This window comes from Phalacrocorax aristotelis, chromosome 4, assembly GCF_949628215.1.
Source record: "Phalacrocorax aristotelis chromosome 4, bGulAri2.1, whole genome shotgun sequence".
In the NCBI taxonomy this organism is placed as follows: domain Eukaryota; kingdom Metazoa; phylum Chordata; class Aves; order Suliformes; family Phalacrocoracidae; genus Phalacrocorax; species Phalacrocorax aristotelis.
The window spans coordinates 31,769,286-31,794,056 of record NC_134279.1 but is presented as its reverse complement, the minus strand read 5'-3'; the positions used below and the strand labels follow the sequence as shown (position 1 = coordinate 31,794,056).

At 38.5% G+C, this 24,771-nt stretch overlaps 1 protein-coding gene across 1 annotated transcript in view; it reads left to right on the top strand.

Annotated features, from left to right (window-relative positions):
• GRID2 (glutamate ionotropic receptor delta type subunit 2) overlaps positions 1–24,771 on the top strand; it is a 738,061-nt gene that overhangs the window by 503,910 nt on the left and 209,380 nt on the right. The window contains exons 6-8 of the mRNA XM_075090836.1: positions 1,566–1,739; positions 6,854–7,015; positions 15,957–16,076. Of these exons, the coding sequence (XP_074946937.1) occupies positions 1,566–1,739; positions 6,854–7,015; positions 15,957–16,076 (456 nt within the window). The remainder of the gene's footprint in view (positions 1–1,565; positions 1,740–6,853; positions 7,016–15,956; positions 16,077–24,771) is intronic.

Here is a 24,771-nt window from a genome sequence, read left to right as displayed (position 1 = left end):
TCTCATGTATTTTTCTTCCAAGTTTTAAAAGAAATAAACAAATGGCAGTCTGTCCAAAGAAGCTGCTTCAAAATAATTAATGAATGTTCACTGAAGGTCCAAAAAAAAAAAAAAAAAAGGTCAAAACTTACCGGGATAGTTGTCTTAACATATGAAAAGCTGCTTTTTCAAAAAGCTTGGCTTCTTTTTCATGCGAAAGATTCTTTAATTTGAGTTCACATCTTTCTCCTGGTATCTCCTAAGTTCTTGATTATGGGGATAGATCAGGAAGCTAAATGCAAAAGTAGATTATGGTGTATAGTTACAGATATAACAGCGCACATGTGCTGTATCCTTCAAAAAATGAAAAGCTATATATATATAAATTAGAATCAGAAATATTCAATAAACTATGGCTGTATGCCAGGGTATGTTAAATGTACGAGCTCCTCAAGCACCTCCTTTACTGGGGGGTATCCACATATTTAAACGCCTAGAAAGTTTGGGGCATCAGCCTCTGTAATTAAGGCATATTATGGGCAAACAGTTCAGTATGATAAAAAATAGATTCTAGTTAAACAGTTTGAGAAATTTTGTAGATTATCTTTTCTGCTTTACAGAAAAGTACTGACACAGGATTGCCTTGAAAGGTACCAGCTTGACCCAGTTTGAATCATCAGAAAAAGCCCATGTTTAACTAGACTTCAGGTTCTTATGTGAAGGTTGGAGTCAGCTGCTGTTCCTTGTGAGCCCACACTACTTGCTCTGTGTTCCCCAAAGGCCTCATCTTTCAATGGTGTAAAACACTGTTGCCAAACTGCAGGAATTTACACCGTGTAAAGAACTGGTTTTTCTGTTTTCCATAACCTCCCTTAATATTTTAAGCTTAGTATTTCACATATTGATGTATTTACTTCATTATTTTTTTCATTAAAGTATGTGTGTCTATAGACTTCAGTGTTCAGCTGTAAGTCTTAATAGGTAGCCTATGGAGTACAAAGTTGGTTTTAAATTAGGTCTTGCTATAAACAAGTGTATACGCACCTAGAATGCTCTAATGCATTTTCTTTGCCCTTTTGGTAAATGATGTTTGCTAACCTGCACATTGTTTATAGGTTCTTGATATTCTGTTTCCAGGAAATGAACACTTAATGCCTGAATAATTGTCTGTACCTTCACAGCTCCTAAGCAATGCTACACTTAGAAATACATCATGCTATGACTCCTACTGATTTACACATTATCTGCCAAGGATGCTGTGAAACACTTTTAAGTAAAAGATCAAAGGGAAAAGGAGAGGGAGAGAAAACCTAAAATGAAACAACTAAGCCCAGTTACATGTACAAAGATTCGGTGAGGTCTGGGCACAGTACATTTTAAAATTTTGCAATTATTGTAAGGGTGGTATGTCAGTTATTTTGATAAGCATGCATACATTCCTTTTGAGGCTATAGCAGAGCTTGACAATAGCTGTGTAGCAATCACATGCCTCTTGGCCCTGTCAGTTTATTTTTTTTTATAATCTGGTGGTAACATTTCTGTATTTTAACTTTTATGCATATTCTCTCCTTTGCCTTATCCTCCAGGAAATAAATGATGTGGATGTGCAGGAGCTGGTGAGAAGGTCAATTGGAAGGTTAACAATTATTCGACAGACGTTTCCAGTCCCCCAAAACATAAGTCAGCGCTGTTTCCGTGGCAACCACAGAATATCTTCATCACTGTGTGATCCAAAGGACCCTTTCTCCCAAAGCATGGAGGTAGTTCATATACCAGTCTATTCCCCACCTGGGAACTGTCTTTCTAGATAAGTTCAAGGTTTTTCCCCAGGGGCTTAGGGTAATTTTTAACGTTTATTTTTCATATACTCTCTGACATGTAGTTTAATGGCTCATGGCACAACACGGAAATACTTTGGTGGGGGGGTGAGTGTGACTGATGGACCAGAACTCGCCCACTCCACAGCAATTGAGAAAAACGTCCCAAAAAGCCACCTGGTCTCCAGGGAGTGGTATAGTTGTTTTGTTGCCCTGCTAAACTTTACTTTTTGTCAACTCACCAAGAAGAATTTCCTCCCCATAGCTGTATCCTGAGTTCCCATGCTTCTCTAAGCCTCAAACATGTTGTCAATAGGAAAGCCTTCCTGGGGAATACCCATGTCATCTGTTTCAAGTGTCTTGGTGTACGCACCTAAATCTATGCCTATCCTCCAAAAAGGCCTTATTTTCAGGGTTGTTAATTACAAATCACAGTTAAACTATATGAGCCTTTCTACCACATGAAATCGGCAACAGGATCATGGTCACTGTCCTCCTGACTTCACATAGTTTTTCCAAAAGCAAGCCCTCTCTCTCTCGTATATCTGGTTAGGCTTTGCCATGGCAAAGCTATGGCAAATCAGGAGTGTGAAATTGGCTTAAGGTGTCCATTTTACTTGGGGTTTTTTGTGTGGTTGTTTATGAAGTTGTGGAAAAATGACTGCAATGGCAGCGGTGCAGGAGCGTATCTGACTTAGCAGCAAAGACAGCAGTCATCTTCTGATGCTGAAAGAAAATGAGAGAAAACCATGGGAGAGAAATAGGGAGGAGCTGAAGAGTACCCTTGCTTGAAATGAAAATATGTAAGGGGAAAAGTGTGGTTGGTCTTGCCCTGTTTCAAGTTTGCTGTAAGAGTCTTTGCCTCACTAATTGTTCACAAAACAGCCAGTAAACACTACTGATGACATTAAAAGCTTTGGCCATAGCACACTGCACAGCGACCCTATTAGAGTTCTTAAACAGGGCTGTGTAAGGTTGATAGATGAACAGGATATCTCTAGAGGCTATTTAAGAACTACAAAAAACCTTTAGGCTGCGCCATTCTGCTATGGCAGCATGGTCCTAGGGGGAACTTTGGTAGTCTATGGATAATGTGTGAAAACTGAGGGTGTGATTATGTGCAGCCGCCAGAGATTGCAAAGAGCAGTTTTCATGAAAAAAGTTACTAACTAGAGCAAGACGGAAAACAAGAATCATGTATCGATGAGAGACTTCATGTTTTGATTTATTTTCTCTTCAACTTCACTTTCATTTCATTTTCACTTCAACGGTGAACTGACTTTAGGAAAGAAAAGTTATAGAAATCAAAGTTTATTCTCTGCAAATTGGCAACTTCCATTTAAAGTGTTAGATTGGACCTTATACCTTAACCTGTCCTCCTTGATCAACCTGTAGCTTGGAGAGCTGTAATATTTTTATTGAAAGCTTTTGTAACATTTCAGTTCAAAGGGCTGCCGGAAGCTTGACTGGTTTAAGTGTCCTGCACAGCTGAGTTGCTTTTTTCATGCTTTCCCTGAGATGGCTGCACTTCATTAGTAACTGAGTGAGACAATACTAAAAAAATGAAAGGGACAAAAACTCTGACACAGTTTCCCTTGTGTCTTCATATGATGCACAGACCTTCGAGTAACTGTGGGGTTTGTTTGCTGTTTCTTTGTTCTCCCTAACAATATTATAAATTAACTTCAATTCCAGCAGGGAGTTGGAACAATTTATAAATTGAAATTTCAAATGCTTTTTTAAATGCCATTGAAGTGTGACTAATCAGAAATATTCTCTGGAACTTATATAGGGTGGGTTTCTTGATTTATTTTTTTTTCTGAATTGCTCCCCCTAAAGTCTGTGTGAATAATTAATTTTTTCAGCATCTTAATTAAAACATTGAAAACTATTTTGGTGAAGATCTCTCATTGTGTCTCTGGGGTTGTCCTAGTTGAAACAACAACTTCTGTAAACTCATACCATTTTGAAGGAAGGAAGTTAAAAACTGGATTCACAGAAGTATTTAGTACCATAACCCTTTTGTGTAAAAACTATGTGCAGTAGTCTAGGTATGCATAAAACAAACACTGTTAATCCAGATTAATCTCTCCTACTTCATCTGGTTGCTAAATACCTTTCTTCTACACTCTGGAACAAAAAAAATCACATCTGAATTTTGCATTGCATCAACAAGAGGTTAAGCAGTTAGATACTGCTTGGTAATGCAAATGTCCAGCTGTTAGTCTAAGAGACTTGGAATAAATAAAGGATCAGTAATGGGTACCAGGCAATGCATTAAATGTCACAGTAAATTTATGTGGGAGATGACTAAAAGTGTAAAGTGACTTTGATAACAGCCCCACTCTGTCCATCGGGACAGATCCCGATGAAACATACTTCTGATAGTGACAGGGAAGGGTGATTCTGAGAAGCAAAAATTAATCATAGTGTCTTTATCATTGCATTATCAGTGACTGACTGCTGTAAATCTTAAGATGAACTGTTAGTGAGGGAATAACAATGCTTAATAATTGCTGAACTCTGTTCTCCTGAGCCCTCTTAGTACTTGATGAAGGCCCGGCTATATTACTCTTAGATTAGTGAGCACATCCTTCCTCATGATCTGTGACAACAGGTCTTCTACTCCTATGATATTGGGTATGGAAGCTACCTTGAAAGCGATGTCATTTTGTTGGGAAATGACGACTTGGCATCTGTAGCCCTTCATGTACCACTTTAATTGCATTAGTGACCTTATTGTCTCTGCTCTCTAGAGGTTTGGGGTATTTTCCTTTGGTGAAGGCTTATGTAAAATAAACTTGCCTCATGGCATAGAAATAATTCCTTCTCTCCCCCTGAAACAAACGTCCTTGTGGAGCTGACTTCTTCAGGGAAGCATGGTTTTAGCTGAAATGCTTTGAATTCTTTGTAGGTTTACAATACACAGACAAATCATCCAAGTTATTTTAAAAATGCTTAGTTAATCTGAACCCAGATCCTCAATCCATGCTTTTAATCCTGTTATGCATAGTGAGGCCTGGCCTGTGCATCTGGAGAAAGTTAGTTCCTGGGTGAATACTGAAATGAAATTATTCACAGTCACTGGAGTCACAGGAGAAGCTCGAGTGAGAATAAAGAAGCATCTTCCAGAAAGAGGGAGTGAAGGATCATTGTCACTTAAAGAAAATGGGAAATAAGGATCAGAAGTTCTGTGTGTTTGTGGTACTAACAATGTAGAGTTGTAAAGGCAATAGAGGATGTCAGGAGTTGATCAGGAGGGAAAGCAGAAGACCATTAGATCTCCTTCAATAAAATGGGGAAGGCAAAATGCCCCAGGTAATTCTGTCAAGGTAAGGAGAAAGACGACCTCTTTCCTGGATGCTAGGCAGCGAATGAGTCTGTCACAAAACCTTCCTGTGAGAACTGTACAGAGCAGATTGCAGATGACACAGGCAAAGCCAGCATAAAGATGGAATTTACATAAGAAAATAAAAATATAAAAACCAGATTATATGGAAGGGAGTAATTAGGCAGGAAGAGAGACTATTATTTTTTTCTTCTTTTTTTTTTTTTTTTTTTTAAGGTGATGTGTGGATTTGCCAATCAATGTCTTGTATCTTAAGCAGTATTGTGCTTCCTTGGCATACACCCCCACCCCAGTAGCTGCAGGACTTTCCCAGGCTTGATATTTTTAAGATGTAGAATAAGGGCATTCTCCAAGAAGTCGGCATACTTTCCCATTGTAAGCTTCCTTCTTCTTTTAAGGTTTTGAGCAGACCATCTGTATAGAGAAACCCTTACTCGGAGCAGTCAACATATTCCACAAACCTGGGAAATATCTTTTGGCTTCTCTTTGACTGATGGAGAAAAAAAAACAGCAGCCTTGCCTCAGTGAGCAAGTTGCTGCTGGCTAATTTGTTTTCAGGCACTAGGAATGCTCTACAGCCCCCTTCATAGTACAGCTGGGGAAGCTGAGTTTCCCTCAATAACTTCAGGCCCCATGGCTTCAAATGATGAACAGGTTATCTAAAAATAGTATTCCCAAAGGTCTTTTTCATTTCTGAACATCATTTCCTTTCCTGAGAACCTCTGTTCAGGAGAGCTGAGGTTTCTCTTTATGATACTGCTAGTAACTTCAATGTTCCTGCCATCTGAGAACAGAAATGACTGAAATAAAGATATAGTGTAAATTACTTGTTTCAGAAGCGTTCATGAATTCTGAGCGTCTCTTCTTTTACATTGAATTGTATCTTTTACATCTGACTTTGTACTGTCTGCGTTTAAAAGTACATATATAGAAATAGTACATGGGTAAGTGGAACTGGCACGCAAGTAATTTCTTTTCTTGAGTTCAAGTGTTCTCTCTTTGATGCCAGACTGGAACTTCCTCACACTGTATGTGTGTAGCTGTGCTCACAGTGAAACATATACACATTTACTCAGTAAGAGTTTCATTCTGCAAGAAATTAACAGCCATTGCCAAATACTTTGATAGGAAACACTATAAATTGCAGAATCAATGTGCAACTGCACACTGAGAAAGATTTCATCGGGACATATTTCACTCCAGAAATTGCCTTAATCAGAATTGACTGCAAAAATCAGGAACAAAATCCACACTGAAATGATTTATTTCAAATTTTCAGAGTTTCTGTTTTTCAAAAGAACAAAACAATCCTGAAGAGAGTTTGATGGTGTCGAAATATCTGGTGACTGAAAAATTAAAAAGTTTCAGGCAACTGGTTAAAAGTAAAAGAAAGTCTGTTTACATTCACAAGTGGAGTTGTGCCAGTGATTGGGCTACCTGTACTTCACATGTACAAACAAAATACGGGTAGTAGTGCTTTGTAGTGTAGTTTGTTGCTGCAAAACACTTGTAGTGTGACAGTCCCTAGCTGCAGTTTCTACCAGAGCCAAAGATTTGACTGTTTGACTTTTACAGTTTCTTCTTAATACCAAGTAAGTAATTTCATTACCAGAGGATTATGGGTGAGGCAAAACAAATGATAAATTCTGGCGGCTGGCAGGAGACCACAAATAATAATGCTAATACTCCCTTTTTAATGTCTTTGCAGATTTCAAACCTGTATATATACGACACTGTCCTCTTGCTGGCAAACGCCTTTCACAAGAAGCTGGAGGACAGGAAGTGGCACAGCATGGCCAGCCTTACCTGCATCAGGAAGAACTCTAAACCCTGGCAAGGAGGACGATCCATGTTGGAAACCATCAAGAAGGTACCTTTTCCCCGTATTAACTCATCTTTGATTTCTCAAATGCTTGCATTAGGTAGTATTTCCTTCTGAGGTGTGTACTGTTCTTGTCAGTACCAGCAGTGTTTCTCAAAGCAATAGTTTTGATATATTTACAGTTTTGCAATGAAAATAGTCTTTAATTGTTTTTGTTTCTTTTTGATGTCATAATGAGCATATTTGAAATGAAGTCAATGAGTTTGTTTACCAAAACTACCAAAATACTAGAATTTTCAAGAACAAATAATATCCAGTTGAAAAGTGTCATTGATCAGGAGGTAAAGCAGATGAATTTACTATTTTATTTGTAAAAGAAAAAAAAAGCCTCCAGAATTACACTTGAGTAATGTTCTGTGTAATTTGCTGTTGCACTGCTGTTGACATTAATATAGTGAAATAATAGAAATGAGAGTGAGGAAAACCCTAACTCCTGTGGTTTATATCCTACTATTGCAGAGCTGTTCCCTATAACAGTCTCTACTTTATCCAGTGTTAAGCTCTCACTGCTTCCATGTGATTATTATTTCATACCTTAATCATGCTTCTGCCCAAGACACTTTTCCTGTTCTTCAGTCTTTAAAGTTATTTTTTGTAGCTATTCTCTTTCTTCATGATGTTTACAGCCTCTGCATACTTAAAGATAATTATCACAGCCTTCCTGGTCAGTATTTAGTCAAAATACGCATGGGTTGGTAGTTTACCCTTCCCGGAAAGTTTTTCAGTTCAGTCTTCTTATATTATTGATGTCTTTCATAATACTGCCTTCTCATTTGTCTGCTTGTACTTCCTGGTAATGTACACTTATGTTTAAAGTGTTGGCAGTGCCTCCATTGTAAATAAAAAAAAAAAAACCCAGGAGAGAGGGGAAAAAAAACAAAAGTGCTTTATTTATGGCTTTCATTAAAAGGACATAAAAAATGATTTAAAATATAATCTTGTTTCAAGAAGTTGCTGTTCTGCATTAGGTCTTTAACTACACCAGAAATTATGACGATGCAGGCAAAACGTAATGCTCCTTTGAACACTGCTTATTTTTTCCCCAGTCCCGGGTCAATCTGCATTAGCTCCAAAATAACAGTTCAAGGCTTTCTTTGGTGGCTGTCCCCAATTTCCATTCTAGTAGTTTACAGTCATGAGACTGCAAGGATCATCCAGGACACACTTCTTATTTCAGGGGCAGGATGTGGCTGTAAGAGACTTTAAACTGTATTGCTTTTAACTTACCAGAGCAATTTCAAATTCACATTTGGCAGTCCTGGGTATTTTAAGGTGTGTTTCAGGCAAGGCAGATTCTTGCATTTTGTAAATACTATCGCACACTTTTTCATTACTAAACTAAAAGCTGTTTCTACTTACTCAAATTCAGATAGAGTGCCTGAGCTGGAAACATCAAAATACCCACTTCCCATTTAAAATTAGAATTTACAATCTGAGCTGGAGTTTCAGGCAGAGTCTGGTAGCCCTACTAGCACCTCTAAATTTAGAAGTTCTCCACCATGGGAAGGGCTGCTGACTGTTTTTCATTATGATTATTTGTTTGCTTGTGTTGTTTGTGGATGTGAGACTGATCCGGTTCTCCTACATAAATATCCTTTGTGCTGTTTCTTACTATCATCTCCTCCCTTTGCATCTGAAACAGAATTTACTCCATTCTTTGACAAGTGGTCCTAGCTATCCAGTTTATCTTCTTCCAATTTTCACCTCCCAAAATGACGTGATTAAGAAAACAAACTCCTGCGACCTTTCACAGAGTGCTGCACTGTGTTGAAGATCAATTTATATAGCTCTTAACCCTAAAACATGAAGAGAAATGGCCAGGAGAAATATGAAAACATTCAAGAAGGCAGGAGCGAGGGGAAATTCCAAGGTTGTGGTTAGCTTGTTAGAAATTAATCAAACGCCAAGGAAATTTCTGACATGTGCAGCTAACCGGGTTTGCATCCTGCTTTTGGGGTTCTCTGCTATTTGTATGAGATGGCTTTGATAAGAAGCCATTTTATTGGCATAAATTGAATAATCCAAATACTCCTTATACTGCATTATGCTGACAGAGATGAATTTCTAGAAGTAACATGCTAAAACTGAAAGTCAAAATTTAATCCAAAATGAAATACAGAAGATTCCTCTGTGTGTGTATGCCTGTACCGTTTCAATCCCTAGGCAGATAAAAGCTAAAGATTGCAGCTGAGAGCTGGAATTGCACAAGAAAAAGGAATTCTGCTTCAGTTTTGTGGTCTACCTTCTCTTTTGTTTCACTAAGATACTTATGTAGAAGAACTTCAGGATCACAGCTAGGTATTTTTGAAATTAAAAAGTTGACATTGATGAATGTCTGTTGAGGTATCAGAAAAGCAATAAAATTATTAAAAATAGCGAAAGGAAAAAATAAAAAACAATCTCTTTTCTTGAGACTGCTTCCATTTTAAATCTTGTTTTTTTCTATTTAAACATCTTGTCTCTCCTGTTGTCTTGGAACATCCTCTAAATCCAACTGAAAAAGTTTTTCCCCAAAATATAGCAGTTTTCCTCAATTTTGAAAGAAAACAGGAAAAAGTTACCGTGTGGTATTTAAAAAGTTTGAACAAAAGGTTCTGAGTTTTAATTTTGAAATCACCACTGTTTCAAAGATGTAGTGTATAATGGAATAGCATAAGAAGATATTGTTATAGTTCAGAGTGAAGGAACATTCTGAGATCTCTTAAATGCTCCTGGAAAAAGAACTTCCATCCTCTGCACAACTTTAACTCAACGACCTGTGTCGCACAGCTGGAATTACCGTCTTGTCCCAGACTGTCTCTCAGTGTAGTTTTGGTGGGCGTCGCATTGTAGCCAAGTACAGTGCTGGTGATGGGAAAAGTGTTAAGGAAGAGATGCCCAATTCCAGCCTACCTGCCTTAGAAAAGGTCTAGCAACTGGAGTAGCTCTTCTCCTGGCAGCACCAAAACTGAGGTGAAGTTGCCATCTACGGCTGCATACAATTGAGATCTTGTTGCTAAAAAAGCACAAAAAACTAGTTCTAGATGAAGCTTTTCTAGAAGAAAAATCAGAGAATCACAGAACGGTAGGGGTTGGAAGGGACCTCTGGAGATCATCTTGTCCCACCCCCCAGCTTGAGCAGGGACACCCAGAGCAGGGGGCACAGGAACATGTCCAGGTGGGTTTTGAATGTCTCCAGGGAAGGAGACTCCACAACCTCCCTGGGCAGCCTGTGCCACTGCTCTGTCACCCTGTCTTCTAGAATCAGAAATCCAGAAACAAGAATGCCTGGCAGTGTTTTAGCTGCAGAGAGAATCCCTCTTTGATTTATGGAGGGGAAATCAAGAAACGGAATGGGAAAACTCTATAAGCTCCACACTGAAGGAGGTAAGAGAAAGGGATGCTGATGTTCTACCTGCAGCAGCACTTGTTAAAAATAGGAGCATTCTAGTGGTAAACAAATTAATATCTTTATTACTAATGAGCTAACAGGGAACTGTAAGGAATGAGGGGGAATTAGAGTTTCAAATATTTCTTGAGATGGCAAAATAGCTGTCTGAATCATTCCCTATTGTCTTTTGTTACTTTTCACTGTTGAACATTTGACTCCTGTGCTGTTATTTCTACACACAACTCCAAAAGCTATTTTTTTTTTTCCCTGTGTAAATTCAGCTGATTGGACAAAGTCTAAAACCCAAACTTTTTAAGCACACTACAATTATTAAAATCTAATATCTGTTTCTACCCATTCTGGAACTGAATAAATAGTTAAATTCGTCAGGAAATACAATACTTCTAATTAATTTGGCCAGCTCTAGCAATTAGTTCTAAATTCATGTCTGTAATAGGAACTATCCCCAAACACTTGCTCACTTGTTTGGTTCTCAGTAAAGCTATTTCACAGTGAGAGAAAGAAGTATTACTAGAAAATTATTCTGCTGTGGGAAAAATTAATCTTCCCGAATAGCCTGTAAGTAGGATTATATGGGGGATCAACTCAGAAAAATGATATCAAGTTACTGCATATATCTTCTCTCACACTTACCTGATCTCTTCCCAGTCACATTTGTTTAGCTCACTGACAAACAGCAAATTTTTAATGCTAGCAGCAATGTAAAGCCTATTCGTTTGTGGAAAATGAGCTGTACCTTGTGCTGTTTCATGAATCATGCGTAGAATTGTCAACTAGTTCTTGTCTCAGAAATGTCAGTGATGTTCAGTGGTGACGTGTGGAAAAAGACGCCAAATTGTTTTTCAGGCAGTAGAATAGGCCCTCTCTGCTAGCAGCTAAAAGTGGTGTGTTGAGTTGAAAACTCAACAATGTTTTCAATATCAGATTTTTAAAGAATAAAATGTGAAATTTCTATTTAATGCTTATAGAATTTTTTCTGCCTGTAACCACAGTTTTCTCCTTAATTGCAAAATAGTTTCTGTCTGCACATAACCATATCTTGAAAAAAAAAGAGGAAGCTTGAACAGGAACTATGAGAGCAAGTACAATATTTTATAACTGATGATTGGCAAGCTGACATTCCCAAGTGAGGTCCTGACTGCTGGGTAAATAGTGCTTTCTTCAGGGACTTACAGTATAGTAGTGCCTAAGCATATATAAACCGTAGTTTATCTTGCCAGCCTAGACAGGACTCAAGTGGGCTTTAACTATATTGCCAGGCTTTATAAGAGCCCTGCAAAGCTCAGAGCAGTGATCAGTAATGTAAGTAAAACATTTTTGTCCTAACAACTGACTTTTCACTCTTCAGTTCTATGTGTGTTGGGAAATTGCATGGTTGCAGCTCAAACTTAGAGGAATTTGAGATAGCAGACAATAAATCTGTCTTCATTTTTCACCAAATAACATTGTTTCTGTAAGTTAAATGGAATGAGAAATTTCTTTGACTCTTACCCGTTATTGTAATTAATGCTAAAATAACTTGGAAAAATCTCATCAGGAAGTTACTGGATCAGTTGCTGTCATACAGATGGCAATTTTCTCTGTGATCTCCTTCCACCATGCATTAGTGGAGGGATAAAACACATGTCATAAATCAAGTAATTGTTTTAGGGGGATACACACTGTGAAAGGCTACGCAGAAAAAACTGGAGCAGTGTCCTGAAACTCTTCCCAGGCAATACACTGTCTCACTCCATCAACCCTAAGCAAGAAAATAGGCCCATGTAAGCCTTGTAAAAATGCTGTGTGGGAGCGTGAGGACTAGGAGAGACAAGTAACAGGATTGCCTGGCCTGCAGGTCCAGCATGGTAAGTCCCAGTAGGGAGGAGGCGTAAGGACTTCAAAAAGGTTTCCTGTCAGATTTAGTGTTGGTGGTGGTATTATATGGGCGGTTCTTCACTGTGTTGTCTTTCTGCCTCTGCTCTTTCCAATCCAGGAGCATTCCCATCTAACCAGAGCTCTTCTTACGCTATTTGCAGTTGTACACAGTCTAGGAAAGAAAGCTCTAATTAAAGACACTCTTACATGAGAAATTTTCAAAGCATGATAAAATTGCCAGAAGAGATGAATGAGGAAAAATTGTTGTTATGGTTACCACTGGGTTTCAGACAAATAAAAATAACTAACAGACTTACAGTTTATATCTTGTGCCAACAGTTACAGCTGTTTAAAAATCACGGTAAATAAATTTATACAATGGTTTTGGATAGAGATTCAATTACAAAATATAGTAGGTATGTCTGCTAACCTGTACTATATGTTAGGGGCTAACCTGTACTATATGTTTTCTTAAAAAGTGGATTTCATTACTTCACAGAATCACAGAATGGTAGGGGTTGGAAGGGACCTCTGGAGATCACCTTGTCCAACCCCCCCGCTTGAGCAGGCATGCCTAGAGCAGGGGGCACAGGAACGTGTCCAGGTGGGTTTTTAATGTCTCCAGGGAAGGGACTCCACAGCCTCCCTGGGCAGCCTGTGCCACTGCTCTGTCACCCTCACAGGAAAGGAGTTTTTCCTCATGTTTAGGTGGCAGTTCCTCTGTTCCAACTCGTGCCCATTGCCCCTTGTCCTGTCATTGGGCACTACTGAAAAGAGACTAGTCCCATTGTCCTGACACCCACCCTTTAGATATTTATAGGTATTGATGAAATCCCCCCTCAGTCTTCTCTTCTCCAGGCTGAACAAACCCAAGTCTCTCAGCCTTTCCTCATAACGGAGATGCTCCCGTCCCCTGATCATCTTCATAGCTCTCTGCTGGACTTGCTCAAGCAGTTCCACATCCTTCTTAAACTGGGGGGCCCAAAACTGGACACAGTACTCCAAATGTGGCCTCATGAGGGCAGAGTAGAGGGGGAGGACAACCTCTCTCAACCTGCTGGCCACACTCCTTTTAATGCAGCCCAGGATACCATTGGCCTTCTTGGCCACAAGGGCACAGTGCTGGCTCAGGGTCAGCTTCTTGTCCACCAGCACTCCCAGGTCCTTCCCAACAGAGTCACTTTCCAGTAGTTCAGCTGGTACAGGCCGGGGGCTGTTCAGTTGTGACTGAGGTGAAATACTTCTTCAAATTACTTTTTTTCATAATTGCTCAAATAAGGACAAAGGTTTAAATAAAAAATATTGCTACCATTTTAAATTGCCATCTCAACTCTCAAAAAATCATTTCTATTTTAGACATGATTCTATCTTCATGTTCTATAAATTATTGGGAGTACTCTCAATTTGGAAAATAAAGTCACTTTAATTTTCTGTTTTTTGAAAGTTCCTAATTTAAAGCTATTTTGACACAAAATAAGAAAAAAAGGGAACCACTTTCTGCTGTACAGCGCATTTATGTTAACAGATTTTTTGTTGTTGAATTTTTCCTTTCTTTTATCATTTTGTTCCAGAGTTTTCCCTTTCTTTCTCCAGACCTTGCTTGTGGCTCACTTGAAGTCATGGTACAGCTCAGCTGGTCTGTAACAGTTTAATTAATTTTCATACTTTACCTACCTCAGACCCACAGGTTTAATTCACGTTGTGGGGGGGGAAAGTTTTAGGAAGTATTATAGGAAATGAAAGCAGTATGTGGTAAGGGGTTAGAGTGATGCAGGATTAGGAAGGAGTGTATACTGTCAGGGAGGGCAAGTCATGCAGATGGAGGCTTTTGGGGGTCAGATGGGGTTCCCAAGCCTTGCAGACCTGTACTGCTTTGCAGGCATTTCTACATCACATGTACCGTGAAATTCAGGCTTAATTAACCAAAAAGCCAGATGAGACTGTATGAGAAAAAAGGTGTATGGAACAGGTTTTTATTTCTGGTTCATGAATAGGGTGTGGTTAAATTTAAGTTAGCAGAAAAGGTTTATATTTGTGAAACTCAGTTATTTACTTAAGGGTATGTTCAAATGATTTTTCAGGTAAACACAAGCCTATTCTCTCTTTACTTTGAATCGTCCAGAGGTGTGCCAACCCCAGTCTAGAAGCCATGAAGGTGTGGTTATTACAGGATTGTGCTCAAGCTAAGAAGTAACCTCAGTGTCATGCTAACCATAGCAACATGCATCAAAATTGCCTGGCTGGCTCTCACTGAGGGCGAAATGACCTGGAGTCTTCCTGAAAAACTGTGCAGATGTACCTTTAATCAGGATATTGTTTTCTGCTCTTTTTTAAAATTTTTATTCTAATATCTCATCCAAAAAGTAAATATTATGAAAAGAATTTTAAAAGATTAAGGTATTATCTTATTTTTAACTGAAAGTGGCACTTCATGAAATATTTATGTGTTATTCCCTGAAAATACTCATCTCTGGTAGTCTCTAGTAAGTTTTAAAGGTCTTATCTCAATGATCAACTTCCTTATTTTTATTATAATCATATTAATATTTTACAAAAGGATGACCAAATTTTGTTAGTTCATACTAATCTGCAATGGAGATGCAAATCTTGTATTCCTTCCTGGATTTTCTCCAAAGTGAAGGTGTGAGAATAGAGCTTTTAAAATCATGATTCAGCAAGGCTCGTGCTTAGCTAGGTAGCGTATATATTGCAAGAGTTTATTTTCCAGTTTTTTCAGTTCAAATAATGAGGTTCTTAACTGGAATAGCAATCCCAACTGCAAAATTCCTGCCTTATGTTTTGAAGAAAAGCTATGCATTTTCATATGGTTTTACACCAGAGGCAGATTCTTTTTCTTGTGCATACTTAAAATACTGTTCAAGTTTTTTGGAGGAAGTGGGTTAAACGTGATTTTCCCTGAATCTGGAAACTGAAGAAATTTTTTAAGTCTAAAGGTTTTCATTGTAGGTATTTCATGTGGTTCTGTTGATTTTACAGTTCAGGTCATCACAGTTCTTATACAAAGATAAAATGTGTGTCATGTTGAATTAACGGTGGAATATATTTTGAGTATTGTTGTGGCATGTATAGCCCTTTCAACTCTGATTCTTTATAGTAAATATTCACTGTTTCATCTTTAGTATTTTAACCCTTTCTGACAAAAATGTAAGAAAGTAAAAGCAAGCTTGAAAATATGCTGCATTGCTGCTCATCTCGTGCATTCTTAGTAGTAGAGGAGAGTTGTGGACGAAAACAGAAAAATTGCTATATTCAGCTAAACAAGCTCCTCTTCATTTGTGCTGCACTCAAAAAACACCTAACTTGATCCAAAACTCAACCTGATCTTACATGGAAATCTCTTCTGGGTGAGAAACATTTGGGGGGAAAAGCAAAAATAAACAAAACTATATTTTGTGCGATTTGTGTTTTTTGTCTTTTTTAAATTGGGCTAGAATGTCTATACCTACATGCTGATTATTCTTCTGTGAAGAGCTTAAATGATGCAGGAACAATTTAGGCCTCAGGATTTTTAGGGAAATAGGGTCTTTGGAAAACTGTCCTGGTTCCGGTAGTTCTGTACGTACTCTACATAGTTAGTGCACAAATCCTTTGGAGAAATAAAGGGTTATCATAATTGGCTATCTTCTGAGTTTTCACTCCATTCTTCTTTTTTTCCAATAGGGTGGAGTGAATGGCTTGACTGGAGAACTGGAATTTGCAGAAAATGGGGGGAATCCCAATGTGCATTTTGAAATTTTGGGGACAAATTATGGAGAAGATCTTGGCAGAGGCATCCGCAAGGTGAGGCTACATATATTCAAACAAGAGATTATTTTTACTGATTTTTTTTAAGTCTTTCTTGTGTTCCACATTAATAGAAAAGTATTTGATGGCAGATACCGTGTTGTTGTGTGTTGTTAAGAGGAGTAAGAAATGGGACATAAGTCTTGAACTTGCAGATACCCATCTATTTTATTATTGCAAAGAGACCTTGCAGTAGGTCGTGTTGATCAAGGTGTTGTTTGTAATACAGACTGTGTTACGCTGCTGGTGGACTGTCCCAAAAGATCAGTGAAAGCTGTTGCTTTGTAATCCTTGCAACCCTTTTCCAAAATAGCAAATTTTACACTGAATTATGTTTAGGCATCCAGATTGACACTTGATACTTATGGTCAAAGTGGGATGCTGCAACTGTTAGATGATTAAAATTCATAGGTAGAGAAAAAGGAAATCTGATGTAACACAGACAAAATGTCTGTCATCACTTGACTTTGAGAAATAAGCACACAATATTTTTAGTAGAAATTAAATTTAGAATAAGGTAATGTTATGCATTCAGCTGCCAGACACAGTCCAAATACTTGGACTTAGATTGTTTGAGGAAATGGTGTACATCTCGAGCAAAATTACTTTTTCTTGGTATTTCAGTTTTGCTAGTCTGTAAAAATAAATTTAAAAGTCCTGTGTAAAGAATGGTAGAAGCAGGTCTCTATTTGCAATGCATATCCTTAGCTTTGAACAACTGCCTATCTGGGATGGCTGAAGTAGCAAAAATCATATGGTACCTCTTAGGAAATTTAAAGACTAATAGGCTTTTCCAGAAGCAACTCTCCTTCAAAGACAAACCTCCTGAAAGATAATACCAAGATCTCTTCATTTAGTGTATGAGATTACACTGGGTTTTTATCTGTGAGGAACCTGAAGTGATTGTCTGAAAGCAAATGACAGAGGTGGTTATCTTAATATATGTAAACTAGTTCCATGTGTCAGCGTCACTATATGATGAAGTACATCATTTGTCTGCATACATTCTGCGGTAACAGATAAGTGCTCTGAGAGAAGGGAGTGATAAATAAGAAGTTAAAAGTGTCTCTAAACTCCTGAAATTTCTCCTCCACTTTTCATGCAATTGTTATTCCGTTCCTGCTGTTTCATCTGTTGTCGATACCTTAATGTATACATGTGCCTATAGATACGTCACCTTGAGCAGAGATCCTGACAGGTGCTTTGGAAACTAAATGGAACTGGATCTTGTTGATATTTGGAGGCACACTTTGCAAAGTCTTTAGGCAACCAGAATGTTGGATGAGTCCTTACTCCCTCACCTATAAACTCAGGCTGTTTCAACATGTTTTGACTTATTTTCCATGCTGTGCATCGAGGAGCTATTTATTCTTTAGTGCAACCAGGTAGTCCTAAAAACAAAACAAAACAGAACACCTGTATGTCTTCATTTAATTTAATTTGTTGGCTTTGGCTCTTTTTTTGACTTCAGGCCTGTCTGATTGAATGCTTAAGTGAAGCATTAAATTGTGTTCTTCCATTTCAAAAAAAAATAGGAGGGAGAGAAGAGAGTGCACCGTCAGTAAGTTTGCAGATGACACCAAGCTGGGTAGAAGTGTCGATCTGCTGGAGGGCAGGAAGGCCCTACAAAGGGACCTGGACAGGCTGGACCGTTGGGCTGGAGCCAACGGTATGAGATTCAACAAGGCCAAGTGCCGGGTCCTGCACTTGGGTCACAACAACCCCATGCAACGCTACAGGCTCGGGGAGGAGTGCCTGGAAAGCTGCCTGGAGGAAAAGGACCTGGGGGTGTTGGTTGACAGCAGGCTGAACATGAGCCAGCAGTGTGCCCAGGCGGCCAAGAAGGCCAATGGTATCCTGGCTTGTATCAGAATGAGTGTGGCCAGCAGGAGTAGAGAAGTGACTGTGCCCCTGGCACTGGTGAGGTTGCACCTTGAGTACTGTGTTCATTTTTGGGCCCCTCAGTACAAGAAGGACATTGAGGTGCTGGAGCGTGTCCAGAGAAGGGCAACAAAGTTGGTGAAGGGTCTAGAGAGCAAGTCTTATGAGGAGCAGCTGAGGGAGCTGAGGTTGTTTAGCCTTGAGAAGAGGAGGCTGAGGGGAGACCTTCTCGCTCTCTACAACTACCTGAAAGGAGGTTGTAGTGAGGCGGGGGTCAGTCTCTTCTCCCAAGTAACAAGCGATAGGACGAGAGGAAATGGCCTCAAGCTGTGCCAGGGGAAGTTTAGGTTGGACATTAGGGAAAACTTCTTCACCGAAAGGGTTGTCAGGCATTGGAACAGGCTGCCCAGGGAGGTGGTGGTCTTCATCCCTGGACGTATTTAAAAGAAGGGTAGATGTGGTGCTTGAGGATATGGTTTGGTGTTGGACTTGGCAGTGATAGGTTAGCCGTTGGACTCGATGATCTTAAGGGTCTTTTCCAACCTTAACGATTCTATGAGAGAGACCCATAGAAAGGTCTTGGAAATATAGAAGTCCAAAAGGTTCTCTAGCCTTTCTAACTCTTTTCCAATGGTATAATTTAGATTTATAGTACAAATTTAAACTATGGTACAGTTTACTTTTAAAGAAGAGATTAATGACCGTGGACACATGTAAGTTGTGCAAAACAATGAGACAGTACAAACAGGTGTTTAGAACCTTCCTTGTTTACCCTATGGCATAGACCAAAGACTGAGAGACATTCACTGTCTTTGAAAGGAAATAGATTTGAAGTTGGTCAAAGAGAATAGAGTTTTGCACAGAATATGATTAGATCACAAAACTCAGTGTCATAAGACTTTGTTCAGGAGAAAAGCAAAATTAAAACGTAAGATACTGAAAGCATGGTTTGGGAATTTTTTGATGTTTGCCGAGATGAGCACTTAAAATTAGTTATAGTTTATAAGAAAACTTTCTTGTTGAAGGTTGCACTATCAACGTTTGTCCTTAGAGTTTTGTGATGCACTGCAGCTGGTTAAAATTAAGAACATGTCCAGAGAAGAACAGATCTAATCTGTTCCAATTTTTTTTTTTCTAAACTACATTCAGTGATCCAGGGAAACCTTTAGAAAGAGTTCTGGTGTAGAGAAAGGAATATTCTGTAGAAATTTCTGTATATACTGTGAGACTGGAAATGTCTTTCAAAAAAAAATTCAAAATAATTCCAATCAAGTATTGTAATTTTTTTACACTAAATTGAATAGTAAAAGGATTTAAAATAAGTATAGTATTTATAATCAATGTAACAAAGTTAAAAAAACAAGTTGGAGATCCGAAAATATTTACATCAGAGATAGAGAAGAAAATAAAATTTTAAGGGGGAAATGTCATATGTTGGCTTTACCTTTTGACAGAAGATCACATATTTTATCTTTGATTAGGTTTTACTTTACAGTGTATGAGCCACTGGTGTTGGAAGCAAATCACAACAATTAGAAGAGTCAGATATATTTTTGTTAGCTACACTAATTAAAGTGCACTTCAGATATTCATGTATTTAGTGGTCTGACTACAGAACTACCTATTTTTATTTCTCAACTCTAGTGGAAGCAGCTGCAATTAGCAGACTGACTGAAATTTCTAAACAAATTCATCTTCCCTAATTAACATGTTTCCAAGTACTTTTATAGGCGATCACAAAGGGTGAAATCATGACAAAAGCCCCATTGAAGTCATTGGGACAAGAAGTTCACACCAAGTCAAGTGTGTACAGATTTCCACACCCCCCCCAAGGAACAATGAATTGATTTTAATTAAAGCAAGTAAAGTTTTAAAATGCTCTTAAATTTCTGAAGAGTCCAAATTCTGCTTGAAGTCAGTTCTGTTTGGGTTCTGGAGTTTTTTGGTTACTTCTGGAAAGTTCACTTATATTCACAGATGAATATTCCTAGGACTCAAAAAGAAAATTATTTAGGAAACAACAAGAATTCATGTTTGTGTTTGGTTTTAGTGGCCAAATTAAGGCACATATCCAGCAGAAACTGACTACAAGTCCCCTCCTTCAACTTTCATGAGCTACTGTCATACCTGGAAAGCAGTGAGAACATTCATGTGGAAGTTCATTGTGTTCGGGTCCTTCATCTAGTGACAAGTTAGCAAATTCAGGAGGGGGATTTGCCTGAAATACAAATTTTGTACTGTTATGTCTGTAAATGCCGTCCATCACCTTGCAGACCATGGGTCGCTTAAGCTATATGTGTTGCCTGAGCTGGGCACTTGAAGTAATACAGTCAGATTGCTGCCAGATACTGATTTTATTGACACCAGTGGTGTTACCATCCCAGAGGAACTGCAGAAAAACTTGCTTTTACACATCATGCTGTGGTTTGCATTTGTGCAGATATAGTTATATTCAGTGGGAGACACAGGTGTATTTCTGACATTTCTCTGTTGCATTTGTCTGTTGGTATTTGACATTTGAGTATGTATTCTTTGACATTTAAATTTCAGTGCAGTACTTTTATCTATACTGCTGAAATAAAAGCTGCCATTCCTCCAAATAACCATCCAACAAACAAATGAACAAAAGGGAGTTGATAGCTCACAGAAGTGCTGTCTTATATCTTAGTGGTGTAGAAAACAGTACTGCAGAAATAAAATGGTTTTCATGTTTCCTGCAGTGCTCCATGTAATTCAGAATGGGTTCATCCTCAAAAGCTCCGTGCTATGCCTTTTTGAAATTTAGAGGACTTCTTTCCTGTTACCGCACTGGTTTTCTTACCACATGTGAACATTTGGAGATGGTGGTGACACACAAGACTCCCACATCTCTTCCTCTCTGCACCAGGGTGCCAATGTCAAGGGTTTCTTTGCATTCAGAACACCTAGGGATGCCTCAGAGCAAGGATAGAGCCGTGGGCAGGCAGGGAAACAGATACCCAGGATGCTTCGAGCCCTCCACATTTGTCTGGTAGGATTGTAGGGCTCTGTCCTAAATGATTTTAATTTGATGGCCTTAATGAGGAAATGTTACCTATTTTAAACCGAGGGATATTTGTAGAGCAAAGCTTTTCATATGAATGTTGACTGAAGGCCTTTGGTCATAATGCCTGACAGATGTGTTTCTCCTCTCTCCTTTGGCCAGTGCGAATGGCAGGACCTTCCCTGTGGAGTCAATGCAGGCAGGTTTTTATTTCACAGATAATTAAGGGTTACGTAGAACATTCTATAGTTGTGTTATTTGTTCAGAAATGGGAAAATTGTATTGCGTTTTCTGTTTTCATTCTAGTAAAATAATTGCTACTTCTACTTCAGCTAGAACAGTTGATTATAATAGTGGCATTGCTTTGTTAGTGGTATATAATTTTTTCTTGCATTTGCATCATGAAGTAACATATATTCCAAGTGTATATTTTGATCTCGGGGAAGCTGCTGTTTCTTCTTTTAAAGTTAAAACATATTTTTTGCATCTTGTACGTCTTACTCCCTTTTGCTTCATTAGGTAAAAAGAGAAGTTATACAGGTCTGCTGGCTCTTATTAACACTATTTAGTAACCAAGAGTGGACAAAGTATTTTCTACTTGGTTAGCTACTTGAGGTAAAGGACAGGTTCACCTGTTCCCTTTGTGATCAAAGGTAGAGCTCTGTAATGTGATTTTAAAGATGTATACATATCAGCACCTGGTACTTTAAGCTGTGATCTGTTTCAGATGTTTCCAAAGGCTGACATGCAATTTGTTATGTTACTGAAAGATATACTTGCAATTTACTGAGACATGGTGAATTTTCTAGTGAGTTGAAAAGAAATGTTGTTGTGTCTGACTGCTTTGCCTCTAGTGTTGATAGAAAAGATGGACCTGGTGCAGTATTAACATGATACTCTCTCTAAAGCAACTTTAAATACATAAGCAGCCTGCTAGAAATGATATAAACTCTTAATACTAAAGATAAAGAGGTAATTAAATACCTTGGTGAACTGGGGCCTAACATTCCTGTTCAGCACAGTACTTAAATCTGCTGTAAACCTGTTGTAAGAGTACCATTTCTTTCCTTTATTTGGTGCTATGCATTAGATGAAGTATGGTGATTGATTCTTTGCTTTCTGATAGCTTCTGCAAATCTTTCATGATATTTCAGTGAACTTTAATTTGGCTGGAAAATATGGGGAATTTGCACGTTGTCACAATGAAACTAGAGTTAGTAGACAACTGTGATTTACTTGAAAGTGCACTTCTGTTTAGCTTAAAAGTCAGACTAAATGCATATTTGAGTCTAATGGAAGACGGCAAAAAGGCCTCTATCTGTAATTGTGTTCCTGAACTTTTAAAAAATTTCAAAGTTTAAAACATTTCCCTCTCTTTGCTTTCAAATGAAGCATTTTCTTTTAAAATCTGAGATTGCAGCAAGAGAGACAGTCTGACTCAAAATAATGAATAGTGTACCATTTGGAGAATTTGTTAGGTTTTTGGACTCTCTTAATCAAATAAGGGAGGAGGGGGGGAAATCTAAATCTTGGTGCTGGGCCGTCCAGACACCTGCCCTGACACTGGGCCATCTGTCCAGATGAGTGAGTATTTCAGTGTTCATAACAAGTGCAAAGTAAAGAAGCCAGAGATGGATTCAGTGGCTTGGTGGATGCTGCTACAGGAATTTGGAATACCAAGGTTCAAGTCCTTCTTCTAGTGATCATTTGTAAATGCAGAGCAGACCTGCTACTACAGACAGCGTTATGAGCAACCTGTTCCCCATGAATTATTCACCTGTGGAGCAGGACATCCACTGGGAATACATGAAAGCCAGGATCAGGCTTATGAGCAAAATCACCCAGAACACAAACTCTCAAACTCCAAACTCATGCCCACAAAGGCAAGGCAAACATAGTGCAATAGAAACACATTATCCTTCCTATTTCTCCTTAGAAGCAGCACAGCCATCCATGTCCACTGAGCTCCAGCATGCTCAGGCAGTTGAACATAATGTGACCTGTTGTAAAACAGAAAGGTGATTTTAGGCTGTAAGACAAACAGGTGTCCAGATTTCCCAGTCTAGAATGATAAGGTTAAGTGCCTGGGTTAAAATTCAACTCAATTATAATTAAGATACGAGTTTATCCAGTTTTCAGCATGCAGGTATATAACTTTTAGTAGTGACGTTTATAGGGATAGAGTGGGATTTGACCACAAAAAAAAAAATCTTTCAAGCCTCTGAGTAACTGTAGCACTCTGGAATGAAGAGGGGTTTGCTCCTGCATTGGGAACATGGCAAAAAAGGGGAAATGCAGGGTGGCAGGAGGGGAAAGCTCAATGGGTGGGACCCTGTGGAGCAGCATTGATGTCAAACAGAAATTCCCCTTGGGATCTTGGTGCTCTGTAATATTTCTCCTGGCAGTTTTGGTAGGGATGAGTCCATCTCTTTCTTGCTCAGAATTTCCATTCTTGTCAGAACTGATATGAATGTTCTTACTGAAAACTGCTTTCAGTGGATTGGGAACTGCCTATTTTGACTGATTGCTTTCATTAGAAAGAGACAAATCTTTTTTTATGCACTTCAAATTATATAGTTTCATGGTTTTTATTCATTTTTGTTCATCAGGATAAGAGGTTACATTTTACACGTCTCCTGTCGAAAATGCAGTTGTCTTGACAGCAAAGAACAGGAGAAATATTTTCCACTTTCAAAGTTGTATTTTTGATTTCCTTTAATATCTTGTTATGACAACAGAAACCTGAGAAAGATCAGTCAAAAAATAATAATAAAAAAAACCCTAGGAATTGTATCAGTAACTCCTGTTTTCTGTTGATGCTGCTAGGCAAATGCCTAACTGCAGAGACTGCTGTGTGATTATTCTGTGCTTCAAAATTAGGCTTAAGAGCAAAGAATGATACTAAGAGCAAAGAATGGTACAGAACTTTATTAATTTTTTTTCACAGCAGAGATTTTTTTTTTGTCTTGAAAAACTTTGAATACCAGAAATAATGTGGTTTTTTAATAACTACAGTGGGAAAGAGACTTTGGATTTGATTGATGGTCAGGTTAATGTAGCATGTGAATCTTGATTCATATCCATTAGACATTTTTCCTTCATTTTTGGGTTCCTTGGTTCCTCTTGAACTGCTTGCAGTTGGCTGCAGGTCAACCAAGCCAAGGGATTATATCACTTTTGTTTCTCCAAACTCGATATTTGCAATTAGTAACCCTTTACAGTTTTCAGTATGATTGGTTGGGCCACTTCTGAAATACCTTTACTACGGTTATATGTCTTTTTCTTCTGCTTGAGTAGCTGTGAAAGCCTTCCGGTGAACACGGATCTGCAGAACTCACTGGCAAGTTGTGGTGAATTTTTATCCTCAAATACTTCAGCTGAGCAAATCAGCTTTGTAACTCACTTCAGAGATCTGAAGTGCTTGGGAACTTTCAAGTGCCTCAAAACTGACATTTTGAATAATGTCAGAAGGAACTGTGTATGATTTAAGAATGAACTCAATGATTTGGTGACCTCTCAGGCAGTAATGCTTCTACGCAACTTTGGAAACCCCATTAGGGACTTCTTTTCACCTTTAAGGGAGCACTCAGTGGGTGCTGCTTCAAGAATGTGGCTCCTCATCCTTGAAATTAATAGGGCAAAACACCTAGCTCAACTTGGAATTACTTGTTTTAAGGTGGGAATTCTCAATGAATTATAGGTACCTTTCAGAATTAAAGTTTTCTAAAGTTTTCAGTGCTTGTTTTTTGCTCTTTAGAATTGGTTTGTTTTCCATCAAAGCTATCATCT